At 35.2% G+C, this 16,430-nt stretch overlaps 1 protein-coding gene and 1 long non-coding RNA gene across 2 annotated transcripts; one reads left to right on the top strand and one right to left on the bottom strand.

The window, feature by feature from the left end:
* Positions 1 to 4,138: 4,138 nt before the first annotated feature.
* Positions 4,139 to 7,479, top strand: LOC122021680. The gene is made up of 2 exons (XR_006122607.1): positions 4,139 to 4,416; positions 6,374 to 7,479. It is a non-coding gene; the product is annotated as an uncharacterized LOC122021680 (long non-coding RNA).
* A 3,120-nt stretch (positions 7,480 to 10,599) lies between these two features.
* Positions 10,600 to 16,106, bottom strand: LOC122021701 (peptidyl-prolyl cis-trans isomerase CYP18-2-like). Its single transcript, XM_042579856.1, has 7 exons — positions 15,956 to 16,106; positions 15,762 to 15,857; positions 15,607 to 15,668; positions 15,170 to 15,303; positions 12,144 to 12,228; positions 10,958 to 11,026; positions 10,600 to 10,846 (listed from the first exon to the last, which is right to left on the bottom strand). Exons 1-6 carry the CDS (start codon positions 16,025 to 16,027, stop codon positions 10,981 to 10,983), a joined length of 495 nt encoding a protein of 164 aa, XP_042435790.1. The 5' UTR covers positions 16,028 to 16,106; the 3' UTR covers positions 10,600 to 10,846; positions 10,958 to 10,980.
* Positions 16,107 to 16,430: the final 324 nt, after the last annotated feature.

Genomic DNA, 16,430 nt, shown 5'->3' on the forward strand with positions numbered 1-16,430 from the left:
ATGAATCGAAGACAATCTCACATTCCTTTAACTATAACATTAAGATCATAAGTTTGTCTAAGAGAACAAACTGCCACATAAAAGAATCCATGGAATAATGAATACCTCATTGTAAGTTGATGAATATGTATCGAAGTGGAATTGAATTCATTTCAAAGAATCAACTAAACTAGTCGAATTGTACCAGGCGACATCCCAATGCCCAATATATATGTTTTTGTGCTTGATATCTCTAGAGGCGAACTTATAAAGAGTGAAAACGCCATGGACGAGCTTGTATGAGTTGGCCTTGTCATTTTTGAAGACAATGGAAGCTACAGCTAAAGCAGCAGCAACCTCTGCAGCGAGGTCAGAGCACTTAGCCCAACAGATGGCAACCAGCACCGATAATCAATGTCCTCTGGCCTCATCCAAGAGTAGTGGTCATTTAGCTTGGATCCTCTTGAAGCTAAACCTTGCTCAACCTACAAAAACTAAATATTTCAAAGCACCATGTAGGGTTAATTTCTATAAAAACTATCTTTTTTTTCTCTCCTTTACCTCTGCAACGATGTTATTAGTGGTGTCGGCGGAAGAATTGAAGGTTTTTAGTAGGTAATCGACACCCCACCTTATGGTCTCCTTGATGTGGTGGAGCTCTTTGGTGGATTCATATTTGGCATTGTACTCGATAACGCTCCAACTGAGCAAGTTCATGGAGAAGGAAAGGGGGAAGGTGAACTTGATGGCATCGTCGACATCATAGAATCCACTGACGAGACTTCCTGTACGATTGATCAGAGAGGTCATCCCTCAAGTCGAAGTTCCCCCTCCACGATACATTGTTGAGTTTCGGAGTCAGCCTTGCTAAAAAGAAATCAGGGGTAAAAGGAACATTTTTTATCCAATCAAAACCCTTTTTAATTTTTCTAAGAGGTTGTCGATGAGGACTCACATTGCTAGGGATTGAAGAACATAAGGGCAGAAGTGCAAGGTTGTAGTTATCTTGCAACGACTAAGGGGCAACGATGAGAGTGATGAAAGAGGAGCACCATAGAGATGGTGGAGTGCAGAGGCAAAGCGCAAAAGGTTTCGACAGAGAGGAAGATTTTGGCAGAGAAGAAGGTTTTGAGCAGAGAAGAAGGGTTTTGGCGAAGAGGAGTAAGGTTTGCGGCGGAAAAATTTTGATGAAGAGGGAGTCACGAGGTGGCTTTAGGGATTTGGCGGAAAGAATTTGGCTAAGGATTTGCTCGCGAGGTGGGAGCAAAAGTTTAGGGATTTTAAAATTTAAAAAAATATTAACAGTGTGCAGCATATTGTTAATATTTTTTTATAGATAATATTTATTGATAGCGTTAATTTTTTGCACGCTGTCATTTATATAAGTATAATAATATTAACGGCGCGCTCTGCACGCCATTAATATTAAGTTTTAACGGCGCGCTTTTCACGTCGTAGAAAAATTTATTGGCAGCATACTTTTTCTGCACGCCATCATTTGTATAAACATTATACTATTCGCAGTGCACATAATTGGGCATGCCGTAATAACTATTATTAACGGCGCACTCTAACCGCACGTCGTTGATGATGCGCTGCGGAAAGTCATATTTGTTGTAGTGCAGCGACTAGACATCGACGTTATATTACATATGTTTCAAAATATCATTCATGCATCTAGTCTCATCACTATAAGACATGTTCATATACCCTATTATCACATTTTGATTTTCATATTTTCGACTATAGGGGTAGATATGACCCAAGGTACACTTACTTCCCTTAGCACATATAATGAGATTGGTTAGTGTCAGCTTGCATTAGTGCATATAGAGGTTACCACTCAAGGGGGTTGGCTTGGAGAGTGTGTCCTCAGCTAACCGTTCCAAATGAGGCCGAGGAGGATATCCCACTACTCATACCGACCGAGGTCATGAGGTAGCTGCAACCATGGGGGAGGAGATGCTAACATGTACGATTGATGAGCTCTTTGCACCTCTTCTGACCCTGACCCAACCCTCGACCTCACTTTCTGTAGAGGATGGCTTTACTAGACTTGAGGAGTCTTCCACATAGATTGGGCAGTCAATCCCGGAGGGATTCACCTCTCTTGCTGTGAGATGACCACTAGCTTTAGGCGTCTAGATCTATAGATGCAGACTATACTTCAGGCCTTACGAGTGATTGATCATCCCCCACCTCCACCTGCCGATGATGACTAGATACTATTTGTTCAATGCACTTGTATATATTGTTTATTTACTTGACTTGATATATTTATTCAGTTACTTATTGACTACCTTATTGTGATAATATAGTAAATTCCTTTTTGAAAATCTAATTAAAGGGTAGGATGTGTTTCTCCTTAAACAACTTTCAAATTCTAGAAAAATTCATTACTTATATTTTCTTAAACTCCCATTTCTCTAGTGTTTCAAAATTTATTTTATCCTTAGTCTAGGATGAATCCCTAGAAAGCATGATCCTATAGATATAAGTAACGAGCATCTTACAAGCACACTAGGTCTACCTTGATTGTGTATTCAAAAACTTAAAATGACGTGAGATGTATAGGCATTTTGCTTGGATTTCAGATGCTTATATCAGTACATCAACATAAGTCTGAGTGAAAAATATAATAGTACATTGATCAAGTTAAGTAGTCATTTTTCAATAAATTTCTAACTGGACATTATTACTTAATTTGAGTAACCAAGTGAACGCTATCTTCTGGTAGTTAGTTAATAACTAAAGGTTAGACATTTAAGAAAAATTTGTAGATGAATATTATTTTTAAAGTAATATCAGGTTAAGGAGGGATATTTAAAAATTGCTTTCAAAAGATTTGTTTTCAAACTGTTGATTTATAAATTCTTTTAAAACTTTATTGAAAAGTATTTTGTAAATGCTTCCAAAATTCTTTGAAGATGTTTTGAAAATTACTTTTTTTCTCTAATTGTAGAGCTTATTCAAAAATTTACTTCAAATTTGCATTGAAAAACCTTTGAAAAATACATTTTCACAATGTTCCCTTAGTTAATTGCTTTGAAAATATTTTGTAAATAATTTGAAAAACTCTTTTCAAAAAGTTACTTTGCAAAATTAAACTTTAAAAATTACTTTACAACACCACCTTGAAAATTATTTTAAAAATTATTTTTGAAAAGTGTTTTGAAATTTATCTTGAAAAATGATTTGCAAAATTCATGCAAAGTTTATCCTGGTAAAATGTTTTGTTTTTGAACATTTTTAATTTTCAAAATTTTGAAAACCTTTCACAAAATTTTGACAATTTCCTTAAATACTTTGAAAAAATTTCTTATCATTAACTTCTCCCTAAAATGGATCTGCAAGTTTTTAAGATAAACTTTACCTTTGAAAAATTTGTTACTTGATATACCTACGTGTTTTAATTTTTCTACATCCTCCCTTTTATTTGCTTACACTTGCTAATGTGTATAATTTTTTATGAATACCAAAGGGGGAGGGTAAGGGTTAAGTAATAAAACCTAAAGGCAAAATTAAATATTTTAAAATCTTAACCCTAAAATACTCAAAAGAATAAAATAGAATTTACTTATTTTTTTTCTTCTTGAATGATTTTTTATTGCTATTTCTTTTTGCATATTTTTCTAACTTTAATCTAGGTTGTTATTGCATCAAAAAGGGGGAGATTGTTGATGCAGTTGACACAAATGATCAAACTTAAATTTTGATGAATGACAAATGGATTAAAGTTACATGTATTGTGTGATCTAATCTTTTCTACCAAGTGTGCAGGACTTGACTGGTCTGTCACCAAGCTGAAATCTAAGTAGGTCTTATGGACCTGATAGCTGGTGTAGAAGTCTAAATAAGTCAAGAAGTAACCCGATATTTGGTAAGAAGTCCGGCTGGGTCCGCAAGACTTGACAACTGGCCGAAGTTTAGTTGGGTCTGCGGGCATAATAACTGGCGGGAAGACTTGATAGACCTTGAGGGAGTCAAACTGTAAGGTCCCACAAGCGATAATTAATGAATTAATTAACAAAAATTTTCTACAAAGTTTTAGCAATTTTTCAGGGTTTAAAATGAACCGGTATGAAATGTTTAAGGGGAAGGAACAATTAATATTGATGGAGGCCTAGGTAATACCCCCATCAAGCTGGGAGTTGATTGGGTTAATTACCCAAAGTTCGCGTGATATAATATCTGCCCGAGTCTTTTCTTCCCTTGTCCTAAAATCGCTGACACTTCACCACTCCCGCCGATCTCAATGGAGCACACCACACCGGCGATCCCAAGGGGGGGGGGGGGGCATTGAGATCGAACGGCAAGACCTCCAACGACCTTACCGGTCGTGCTAACACCGCGCGAGGGTTTCTTGAGGCGGCACGAGGAGGGGGGAAAGCGAGGGAAAGGCAAGTACTTCCCCTATGTTGTTATGAGATACATGAGGTAAGGGTTAGGTACTTAAGTGAAGATGATTTGCTTATCTATGATGTGCGATTGACTGGATGAGTTTTGATTCAAGTTCTCTGTGATGTTCTGTTCCCCTCGTGATGTTTGCTGGAATTTTCGATCAGATTTGAGCATTCACGATTGGAGCTGGTGTTGCGGTTTCTTCTTGATGGATCGAGTTCGGGACCGAGTTTTTGGATGGTTTTGGCTAGTTTATGTTGATGTCTGACTCTCCCTATTTTTTTTGAAAGTTTGGACAAACTGTTGATGTTTAAGGCCAGATCAGAGATGTTTTTCTTCCTTTGCCTATTGTTTTCTGGAAATCTTAGATTGATTTGGTGAATGGGGGATTCAATTCAATCGTTTTGTGTTTTCTTGTGCTGGAATTTCAGAGTATAGATTCGAATTCGAGTCATGGTGGCTTTGAGGTTGTGTGATCGATTTTTAAGGTAGTAGTTGCTTTCGGATGTATATTTTTGTCTTCGTGTGATGATTGCAGAGGAATTCATACATGGAGTTGAAGGTGAAATGAGTTCGTCTAATTGTGCTTGTGATTCTGGTGTTGGTTGAGGTATTTCTGGACAGAATTGCTGCGTTTAAGTGATTTATCATTGTGTTTATTTCTCCATGTTCTAGCTGCAGTAATTCATGATAGAATTAAAGTGTTTTAAAATGGTTTCTCATTGTGTTTTCATTTCCGGTGTTGGCTGTGAAATTCTGGATAGATTTGTAGTGGAGTTTTGATTTCATTCCATGTTCATGCTCTTGAGTTAGTTTCTCATATTTGGACGGATTTAAGATGGTGTTTAACATGGCTTTTCATTGTGTTGTTGCTTCGTGCACTGGATGAGGAATCTTGGATAGATAGGTAGTGCTAAATTTCTGTTTTCGACGCTTTCCTTTTTAGTGTCGACCTTGGGAGTGCATGAAATGTGGTTGGAGTTTTGTATGGGAGTGGTTCGGATTTCTCTAACTATTGAGGTTTTGTTGTCGATAGATGAAGTTCTTATTTCCATTATGCTCTCCAGAATTCTTGGGAGATTTGGGTCCTGTCGTTCGAGTTCGATGTGTGGTGGTGTTTTCGTGTTCCGGGATGTTGTGGCAGATCTTATTGTAATGTGGTTTTCCCTTTGGTTTGTGCTAATTTGTTTTCTTGGGATTTTGATCGGATCGTGAATTTCTTCTGATGGGAGATACTCTTTCAAGTATACGGTAATGACTATGGATAGATCAGTGAGTGAAATGGGAATTCTAAGTGGAGTTCTTTATCTATTTCTATGTGTTGTAGGTGTTAATTCTATTTTAGTTCCTTCTTACGTATGCAAGCTCTATCTACTGTAGGTGTTGAAATCTATTCTAGTTCTTTACATGAGTGCAAGTCTCTAGTTGTTTCTTTCAAATATTGATATATGATGGTGCTGAATTTCCATTTCTTATCGTTCTCTTCCATGGATGCATGTTTCTGTCGTCTTCTTTTAATGTAGGAATGTTTACAGAATGACTGGAATGATTATACATGATCAATTGTTTACAGTATAATGAGGATAGATTATGTTTCTTATATGACTAATTGGATGGACATGAGCATATGTGATGATAGTACGGGATGAGTACCTTGGGATGAGCTCCGGGGAGGGCCCTTCCAAACATGATTGATACTGTAATTTATGACTGATACTGTAATTTATTGTTAGCTTCGGCTATATGACTGCATGTTCTCCTAAGAGATACCTCTAGGGTCATGAGACTGATTGACTGACTCAAATAGTTGTTACCGGATGTGTAACATATCCACCCATATTAGCTGTTTACATATCGTATTTTCTCTCTTTATTTGGTATTGAGTTTATGTTCTATGCCCAATAGTTATTGCTCCTGCTACTTTATGGATGTCATATTATTCATATTGGATTGTACTTGCTGGGTCCGTAGACTCATAATGCCTATGTTACAGGTGAGGGCGTCTACCAAGATATGATGGAACACATGTGAACGGAGTAGACGAGGAGGCGAGATGAACGCATGGCACTATCCGGATGTCTTAGGAGTGCAGAGCATACCTGTTTCCTGGTGACAGCTTCTTCATTTGTATAGGGAGATGTTTGGGGATTCATTGATCCTTTCCGTTAATCTCTTATTTGAGATGCTGTCATTTACATTAGATAAGATGGATCGTTTCAATGGAATTGTTACTACAATTATCTACATAGCAGATGTCGAGAGGGTTATTAAAAAAAACTTGTGGGATAATCTAGGGATGTTTCACAAACAATTCTGTATGATAAGTAAGGTAAGTCACTGGAGGAGAGTGTTCCAGTGAGGACGAGTCATATTTGGGGTTCTTTAGGCGCAGGTCCAATTTATGTCCATTTTGGAAACCTAAATTGAAACCGTGATTAGATCCTAGTCTCAGGAAAACAAAATCTAATTAATACTGTTATTTTATTATGGTGCTAACTTCGTCTTGTAGGGTATACTTTGTTTTGTTCAACTAACACATTTTGCAAGGTGAAAGGAGTACAAAATACCTTGGGTGAACAGTATTCGAGGTGTCTTCCATGCGAAAGAAGCGCCTTTAGTTGGGCGATGGAAGGTGCTTTGAAGAGTTTTGAAGGCGCCTTGGGTCGAATAAGGCAGAAGGCTTCGTCGACGATAAGAGACAAATTTTTAGGGATAAAACCTTGGGGTTGAAGACGTCTTCCATTGGCTTGAAGGCGTCTTCAATGCTCAATAAAAGGGCTACTCGACCAAGGCTTCAAACACACTTCTTCTACGAGCTTCTACGCAATCATGCAACGTTTCGACTACTCCAACTTCGTGCTGTTATTCTCTACAACCCTGCTATGTTTGACTATTACAGATAGACTGCCACCAACACACGAACGCTCTCACTTTGATATCTTTGTGTTGGTAACTTGTTTTACAGTTATACTTATTATACATATCAACAAAAGGAATGTGTATGATTGTTACACTTTCCTATCTTATTTCTTTATATTTGATCACTCTTCCGACGGTTCCGGAAGAGGAGTTAGTGGATTATCCATTGATAGGTTTAAATTATTTGGGTCTTGGAGTAGGAGTCACTGAAGTCTCCGAACCAAGTAAAATCGTTTGAGTTTTTGTTCTTTTTCGTTTCTATTTTTATTTTTTCTGCTGCGTACTTATTCTAAAAAGAAAAAAGATAAACTTTTAAAATCACATGATTCACTCTTCCTTTTACATGCACAACGATCCTACAAGAATCACTTTCAGACACCTACAGTTCAAATAGTGAGAATACAATATACAATCATATTGCATGGAAAAAATGAAAAAGAAAAAATAATGATAATCCCAATTAGCCTCATTAACTATCTCTAGAAATGACTGACCCGACCCTATGAAAATTTTCCATCGGTCATTAGGGTAAATCGAGAAACGCACAAGGTGACTAGTCCAAAAGTTCAGCATCTTTTGGTTACACCCCTCTATTTGAAAAAAAAAAATTCTTACAAATACTGACGTTTGAATCATGAATATTTGGATGATAACCTAGATGTCCTACCATGACACCATACCCTCGGGATGGAAAAAATAAAAAAGAAGTTTATATTGTTTGTAGGAATTGAATCTTCATAGTTTATTATTGATTTGTTACTATAAGAGAGATATTAGGTTATAAAGAGAAAAAGTGAGAGAAAAGAGAAGGGCGGAGGAGGGAGAAGAGAAGGGCGGAGGAGGGAGAAAGACGAGAGGAAGATTTATAAATTTACTAAAAAATAGGTATTTTTAAGTTTTCGCCAGAAAAAAAATTGAGATTCGTTTAGCCAATGTTGGTAGAAAAGGTGGAAACATGCGTTGCCAGTTCTATGAAGTCTCAAAAAAAAAAATAATATAAAAAATTCTCTTTGTATTTTAAAATATATCTGGAATATAATTCTCTATTTTCGTTTATTAGTTTTAGAAATCTATTTGATTCTTATTCGGGCTGTCGGACAGATCAACTCATGACGGGACGGGTTAGTCCATGACGGATCAATCATTTGACGAGGTAGGATGGGTCGATCCGTTAACTTGATGGGTTGATAAATTTCTAACCCAACTCAATCCAAAACGAGTTACGGGTTTGACGGACAACCCACGGGTCTATCAATTTTTTTTTTAAAAAAAATAAAAAATATTTCATATCTTCAACATTTACTTCAAAAAATTTTTATCAATCAAATGTTTCCATAAATATATATTTTAAATATAAATAGACAAACGAGTACTTATATAGGATGAAAAATATTATTTTTATTTTAAAATTATAATAAACAAAAATAATATATTGACATAAAAATTAGCTTACATGTATTTCTCAACTCGCGATCCAACCCAAGTCCGTTGGGAGTCGAACAGCCTGGGTTGCGAGCCTAGACGGGTCGGCCCGTGATGGGCTTGGGTTGATAAAATTTCAATTTTATCTGCTTAACTTATTTGACAGGATAAATCAATCCGACAGACTCAACTCAAATTGATGGCTCTAATTCTAATAAAGTCACGAAGGGGATTAAACCCATACCATTTTACTGAAATCTCCAGCATTAGCTGGAGGTCGTCTGAGTTCAATAATAACATGTATTTTCAAATGTTATTGCAGTTGCTACCCCAATAATAACATAATAATATGTTGTGTTTGGTTAATATTTTTTTAATCCGGTATCCAATGAGGTCAGATTCTCTGGTCCAGAAAATTTTAGACCAGAAGAGGTCTTGTTCATTCATTGGTTGAATAAATTGGACTTCATCTGTTAAACAAGTGAGATCCAATTCATCCTACCAATGAATGAACAAGGGATCAGAGATGGTTCAAAGATCCTAGACTAGAAGATTTCTGACCGTATCCAATATTCCAAATCAATTAATTTTAAAGATGACAATTCAATCTCATATAAATTTTTTACCGACCACACCTATAAATTAGAAAACACTTAATAAGGTCCATTAAAATGGCACATTCTTAGAATCATCTCATTAAAAAAAATTCTTATAATCCACCGCGGTTAGAATTCGACATTTAAATATCTAATTAACAGCTTAAACAGTCTAACCGCCCCCTGTGTTTGCTTAATATTTTTGTAGATTAAGATGAATGATTTGAGAAACTGTAAGATTTTTAAACAGAATTAAAGAATCCTTTCAGAAAACAAAGATTGCAGTCGGTATATATGTCTTCGAGCAATTACATAATTAACGAAAAGAGATTTAACGATGAAACGTGAAAACAAAGATATGAAACTTCAATCCGATGATCCACCAAAATCGAAACAGTTTCTCTACGTCTGTTTTAGCTTCTTGGCGACGAAGAACGCCACCCCTACAGCGACGATGACCACGCCGGAGATGACCAAGGTCGACTTCAGGCTGCTGCCGAGCTCGCACTTCCCACCGGATCTGCTCCTCGACGCCGCCGCCTCCGCAGCAGCCGCAGTTTCCTTCTAGCAGAAACCATGCATGCATACATGTTAGCAATTTCCACTTGTGTCGAAAATTTGAGTTCAAAGTTTGATCTTGAATAACAAACTTCGAAAGATTTCTCAAATTATTCTTGCGATTGAATCATAGATAATGCCAATATTCAAATTAATATTTGCTGAATTAACATAATATCATGTAAATGTCATTCTAATATTTTAATTTTGCAAAAAAAAAAAAATAAACTAATGAGAACAAAATTATCTAGATTAATCCACTAAAATATGTATTCATGTAAGGATATATCTTTCTTAAAAGATGGTAAGCAAGAATTTAAAATACTTTCTTGCGGGCAGCAGTGATATTAGAGGAGACAGAATCGGTAGGGAATTGATCGGGCTTGTCTCTGTTCAACTCCGCAGCCGCATTTCCGGCTGGGAAAGCTTGGTCGTCGTCAGCCATTGCCACCACCACGATCACCGATGATCACTGTCCGTCTTACAAAGATCCAACACACTCACTTCTCCCACTTCTTGAATTGAGTTGTATGGACGATGATGCATGAGCTTGGAGTGCCCTCTCCTTGTTCAGATATAAAGAGAGGGGGAAGGGAGGGGAAGAAAGGGAGAGAATGGTGGGTTTGGTTAAATGGCAGGCCGACAGGATCGGACTTCCAATCTCCCAATGGTTGACGAAATTACAAGCCACACGTAGATCCTAGCTTCATTGGTCCGTACGCAATTCACAATGATAATTTTTTATTGTTTTGTTACTCCTAAAAAATTTTCAACCGTTGACCATCGAAAATTGAGTTGACAAAATAAATAAAATTACAAATCTGGATACAAATAAAACAATCCCCCTTCACCAAATCATCCATCATCGAAAGAGACTGGAGAAAATTTAGTCAAACTAAAGACAAGTAACACTTTGCGCCAAGAGGTAGTCAGTAGCTGCATCGTATCTAGCACTTTTTACTAGGATTATCCTGATATACACAATGAGGAAGACAACATCTTCATGAGAAATCAGGAAATCTTATGTAGAAAAAAACATGAAGGATAAATCTCAAGAAAAGAATGTTATGTAGATCCTGTACCTTTTCATTGCGACTTGAGCACTTCAATCTTGGACTATTGTTCTTAGTATCTTCACATCGTGTATTGGCCTGATTTAGTAAAGATAAACGAAATGAGACGGAAAAAGAGATAAAAAATGGAGGCAAAAGAAAGGGCAGTGTATGAGCGTATGAGCTACATAAGCTGAATGTATGACATGTGCTGACTTTATAAATCATGGGGCCTCTTCTCTTTCTTACAATAATTTATATATGTCCAGCCCTCTTGTTTTTGTTTTTATTGGAATATGTACTGTTTTGAGTTTCATCAGATTCATCCTTGTGGTAAGTTATAATGTGAATCATTTATTAGAATAGTTGTGCAAGTACTGTGATTTGCTAGATATCAAATCTGAACATCTGCAATATGATCAAGGATTTAGAAGGTTCCTAGCTCATACGCTCGTAGACTGCAGACAACTTTTTCACGAGTAGAAATTTAAAATAGATCAGTTAACAAGATAATCAGAAGACAACTATCCTGCCTGAAGGCCATTTGGAGAAAAAGATACAGTTACCCATCCTCCTCTGCCAATTGGCATGCAATTTACCAGCCATAGTTTCTGGCCTTGTAATAGCAGCCACCTACTTCTCTTTCCCATTGAAGAGACTTTGAAAAATATCCCTTCCTCTGCCAAATGGCATGCAATTTACTAGCCATAATTTCCACCTTTGCAATAGGAACTACTTACTTCTCTTGCCGGTTGAAGAAACTTTTGAATAATATTCCCTTATGGAAAAGTTTGGTATTTAAACCCTAGGTGGTCTTTACAAAGAATTCTATTACACAGGCACAAGACTAATAACCAGTATAAAATTATGACTAGTAATTACTGATCAACAATACATTAGGTGGGATTTCTAGTCATAGTTACTAAAACCCATTCCACGCGAAATCCACCAAGCACCAGCTTCTAAACATCAAGATGTGGAAAAAAAAAGTTAAAATACTTCGTGGCTCCATCAAAAGAAATTGCATGGGTGCTTCAGAATTTCAACAATGTCATGGGAGTTTAAAGGAAAAAAAATAGCTTCTTCAGATAAAGAAAAAGCAGGGTACCAACTACCAGAATGTAACTATCAGTATCCACTTATATGCTAGCATGACGTGTTGCAGACTCACAATGCAAATGCAGATTTATATCGTTTAGAAAAATCTCAGAATTACCTATCACTGTTGTCAGTTTGCACACTTCCAAGACGTTTAATTACTTCCATCCCCTTACAGACTCTACCAAAAATGGTATGCTTCCCTGTGGAAGGACAAATCATATCCAAAAAAATGTTTAAAACATGAGAAATAACTTAGTTTAACTTCTTGCCGATGATAATAAATCCAAATAAAAGAAAAGAATGATAACATTAGCAAATTTATCAGAGATTTAGAAAAACAAGTTACTAATCTAAAACAAGTCCACATAGATCCTATAAGGCTATAACTACTATCTAATATTATCCCAAATTTTCAGCTATTTGTGGTTATTGACTTAACTCATCAACATGTTTACAGAGTGTATGTCTCAACTTACAAAAATCTTTTCCCAACTCTATGCAAAACTATATTTCTTGTAATGATCAAATTAATTAAATCATTCTTTATTGAATTGACTAGTGTTTTTCTATGTATTTTTGTCCCATTAATGGTATTTTCATCAATATCCGATTCTTGTTGAATAACAAATCTAAAATATCTAATCCTTTTAATTTATAAAGATTTTAAAAGTATCTACTTAATTATTCCAATGATTCTTTCTTATTATTAACATTACAATTTATATATTTAATTTTAGTTCTGCTTTTATTAAAATCTTTAGTTTTAAGTCTTTTCTTCACAATTTGAGCTTCAATATAGTATCATGAATTAACACAGTATCTCTGTGTAGCATATACTAAGGAGGTTTATCTTAAATATATATGTACACTAGAAGATTTATTTTTAATATAATTGGTTAGTTCATCTAACACTACTATACAAAAAGATAAGGATAGAGAGCTAACCTTTAATATAAACTTATAGTTATAGAGAAATCATATGCCTTCGCTAGTAATTATAGCATTAGTAACAATACATTATACATATCTTTTATTGCATTAATATAATTGCTCAATATTCTTTTTTCTCCAAATCCTATCTATTTTTAATTAGTTTTCTTATTTGAATAAATATCATCTATGGTTGCTCTTGTAGACATTGTACCAAATTGATTTTTTAAATCCGACATCTTATCTCCTTTCTCCTAGCATAGAAGTTTTCTAAAGTTTCATGGTATAGACGCATCAATTAAAACCTTTATAATTAAAATAATATTATATATCACCCTTATTCCTACAAATAGATTCTAAAATCTTTTCCTTAATTTCTAGAGCATCTTTTTAATTCTCAAAATTTTAATAAATAACTTAATTAACCAAAAAAACTTAATAAATAACTACTTCCAAATTAAATTGCAGTATCATTCAACCTAACAATTTAACTATTAATGCAACACCAGATTGAACTGAAACTCACACAGAGAATTGAGATGAAATAAATGAAACAAGGGAATAATTATCGCATACAAAGATGAAAGATCTCATGCAGTGATTGACAAAGAAAATTTTTTTATAAGTTGAAACTATATCACAACAACGCTATAGAGACTCAACCTATAGAAAATAGGAGATAAATATCACAAACTCCTACTAAATTAAAAGCTACCCATTAAACTAAACTAATCTACATGATACCCCCAAATCCAAATAGAACTTTTAATCAATCCAAAATAAAAATTTGAAAGTTAAAATATTCCTGTTTGAAATCATAGAAAACATTGTCAAATGCGGCAAATGAATAGTGGGCGCCTAACCCATAAGTCCTGCGAGTGTAGATGTTCTTCTAAATTGAGGCAACATCAAATCAAATTAAAACATACAAATACAAACGAAATAGATAAAGCAAAGAGATAATTATTCTCAAATAAAGAAATAAAAACCCATATAGATTGACAAAGGAGAATTTTTTATTACTTGAATGATGAAAATAAATTGAAATGGCGTTACTTTTTTAACTAAACATTCCAAAACAGGAAATAAATATGACAAGTTAAAAAATATAATAACTCAATTGAAGTCCTAATAAACTAAAAAATAGCCATTAAAATCCTACAGATTAAAAGATGCTAAACTACACAATGGGCAAAATAAAACCATTTCCAATCAATTCAAATCAATTCCTTTTTTGAATCATCTAAAACTTTCTTGAACATCAATTCCTTGCTTGTGCCACCTACCTTCATTTTCTTCAAAACGTTTTTATCTTGATCTAATATTAGTAACAACTCTAGGTTCATATGCAAATTGATACAGAATTGCAACACATTTAAATCGAGGAGTGCTAGTGAATTTAAACAAATTATATATGTAGGCAATTTTTTTTATCATATTTATACAAACTTTTATCACACTATATGCAAGGAACATCCTTATCACTGATCAATGTTAGAGAATTTGTCTTTGATAGATTGTTTTATGTTATATATAAGTGGGCATGAGTATAGTTTGAGAACTCATAGTCGTGGTACAGCTAAAATGTAGCATGTTAAAAGGATAGTTTGAGAGAAACTTATTGGGATGGGTTTTGAAGATGAAAGCAATAGTAATATAGTGATGTGATAAAGGACATACATAATAGTGTAGTTATTTGTGTTAAGAGTTATTAAAATCTGAAGGTATAACAAATTATGCTCCTATAATTAGAGGATTACATCAAGGTCAATATAAGTTCTAATCCTTTTGCATTATTCTAGATGAACTTACAAGCCAAGATAAAACTTAACACCATTGGAATTGGCCCTCTCTTTTCCCAAGCCTGATAATAGCTAAGAATCTAGATGTGGGTAGGCTTTTGGCCTTACCTTTCCCAAAAAATTACAATTAGAATTGAAGGTGGGAAGATAAGAAAGGAGACTTAAGAAAACTCTATTTAACACAATTAAAAATGACTTAGAAGTGGTAGGTAATAGTATCCATATAATCTTATATAGAGTTTAGTAGCAAGATAATATAAATGCAGCCAATGCCAAAAGTTGGTGCTCAACAGTTTATTTCTTGTACTTGAAGAAATTGAGCAAATAAGTGATAAGCGACCACATCACTCAAGTAGCATAGTATAATAATAGAGAGACTCTTCAATACTAGTTCTCCTTTTTTTATTACCGTCCAATGGCTGGCATGGTGCCAATGTTATAAAAAATTGGCTACCATTTGTGTTAGGACCAGCATTTGCCATTGATAGTATGCCCGCTCCAGTATGCTTCAACTCAGGTTTTATCTCGTCCTCGAACTTTGGACTGGTAAGAATGAAGGGAAAATATTATCAGTCAATGACTAAGGTAATTGACTACAATAGCAATGAAAAGGGACTAGGGACAAAAAATCATAGTAATACAACTAAAATCCCATTATAATCAAAACGCATCACAAGAGACGTGTAGCAGTGGCCGTCAGATCTCTGACGACATCCAAAAAAGCTGCTAATTTGCAAAGTCAAGCAACAAGAAAGCTCAAATTAATCTATTTGCTGCCAGATTTTCCCTGTAAACAACTAAAACAAACGCCCTCTACAGCCACTGGAAATCAAGACAGTAACTAACCCGTAAATGGATTCGCCACCCCTTCCAGTCCCTGTCGGATCACCGCCTTGGACAATAAAATCCTATGGAACGTAAGCCAAATAGTTAGCGAAAACAGAAAAAGAGAAGAAAAAAAATGAGATTAGGTCATCGACGTAGGAAGGATGAGAAAGAACCTTGATGATTCGGTGGAACTTGACGTTGTCGTAATAACCTCTCCTAGAGAGCTCAACAAAGTTCCTGCAAGTCTTCGGAGCGTGCTTGTAGTACATCTAAGATCCATCAAAAATGTGATGTCGGAGAGGGATCGTACGGCACAAATCAAACGAGAAGGAAGAAGACAGGAGGTGTAGAGAGGAGGAACAAGTACCTCGACTGTAAAAGGTCCCATGGAGGTCTCCAAGGTCACCTCCGGCCGGCCGCCGTCGGCGCTCCCCCACATGGTGCAGCGAGTTAGTTTTTATGGAACCGCAAATTGAAAACCGAGGCCGGAGAGCCTCTCACTGCTCACTTACACAACAAGAGGCGGTTTAGTTGCGAAGATATTTTTTATATTGATTTTTAAAAAAATATTTTATATTTAAAATGTAATTTGATATTAGAATTTGAAAGCTACTTTATTTAAAATTTCTAACGTGATTTTTAAAAAATATTTACTATATTTTAATATTGATTAAATTTTAAATAAAACTTAGTTAAATGCTAAAATAAAATTTAGAGAGGACTATCTAACCTTCTTTGGAGGATCTCTATTAGGGAGTTTTTCTATTAATACCTTTTAATTTGATAGAATATTGTCTAGTTAGAATATTTTTGTCCCAAGTCTAGTTTTCTATTAATACCTT

Source organism: Zingiber officinale, chromosome 9A (genome assembly GCF_018446385.1).
Source record: "Zingiber officinale cultivar Zhangliang chromosome 9A, Zo_v1.1, whole genome shotgun sequence".
Classification (NCBI taxonomy): domain Eukaryota; kingdom Viridiplantae; phylum Streptophyta; class Magnoliopsida; order Zingiberales; family Zingiberaceae; genus Zingiber; species Zingiber officinale.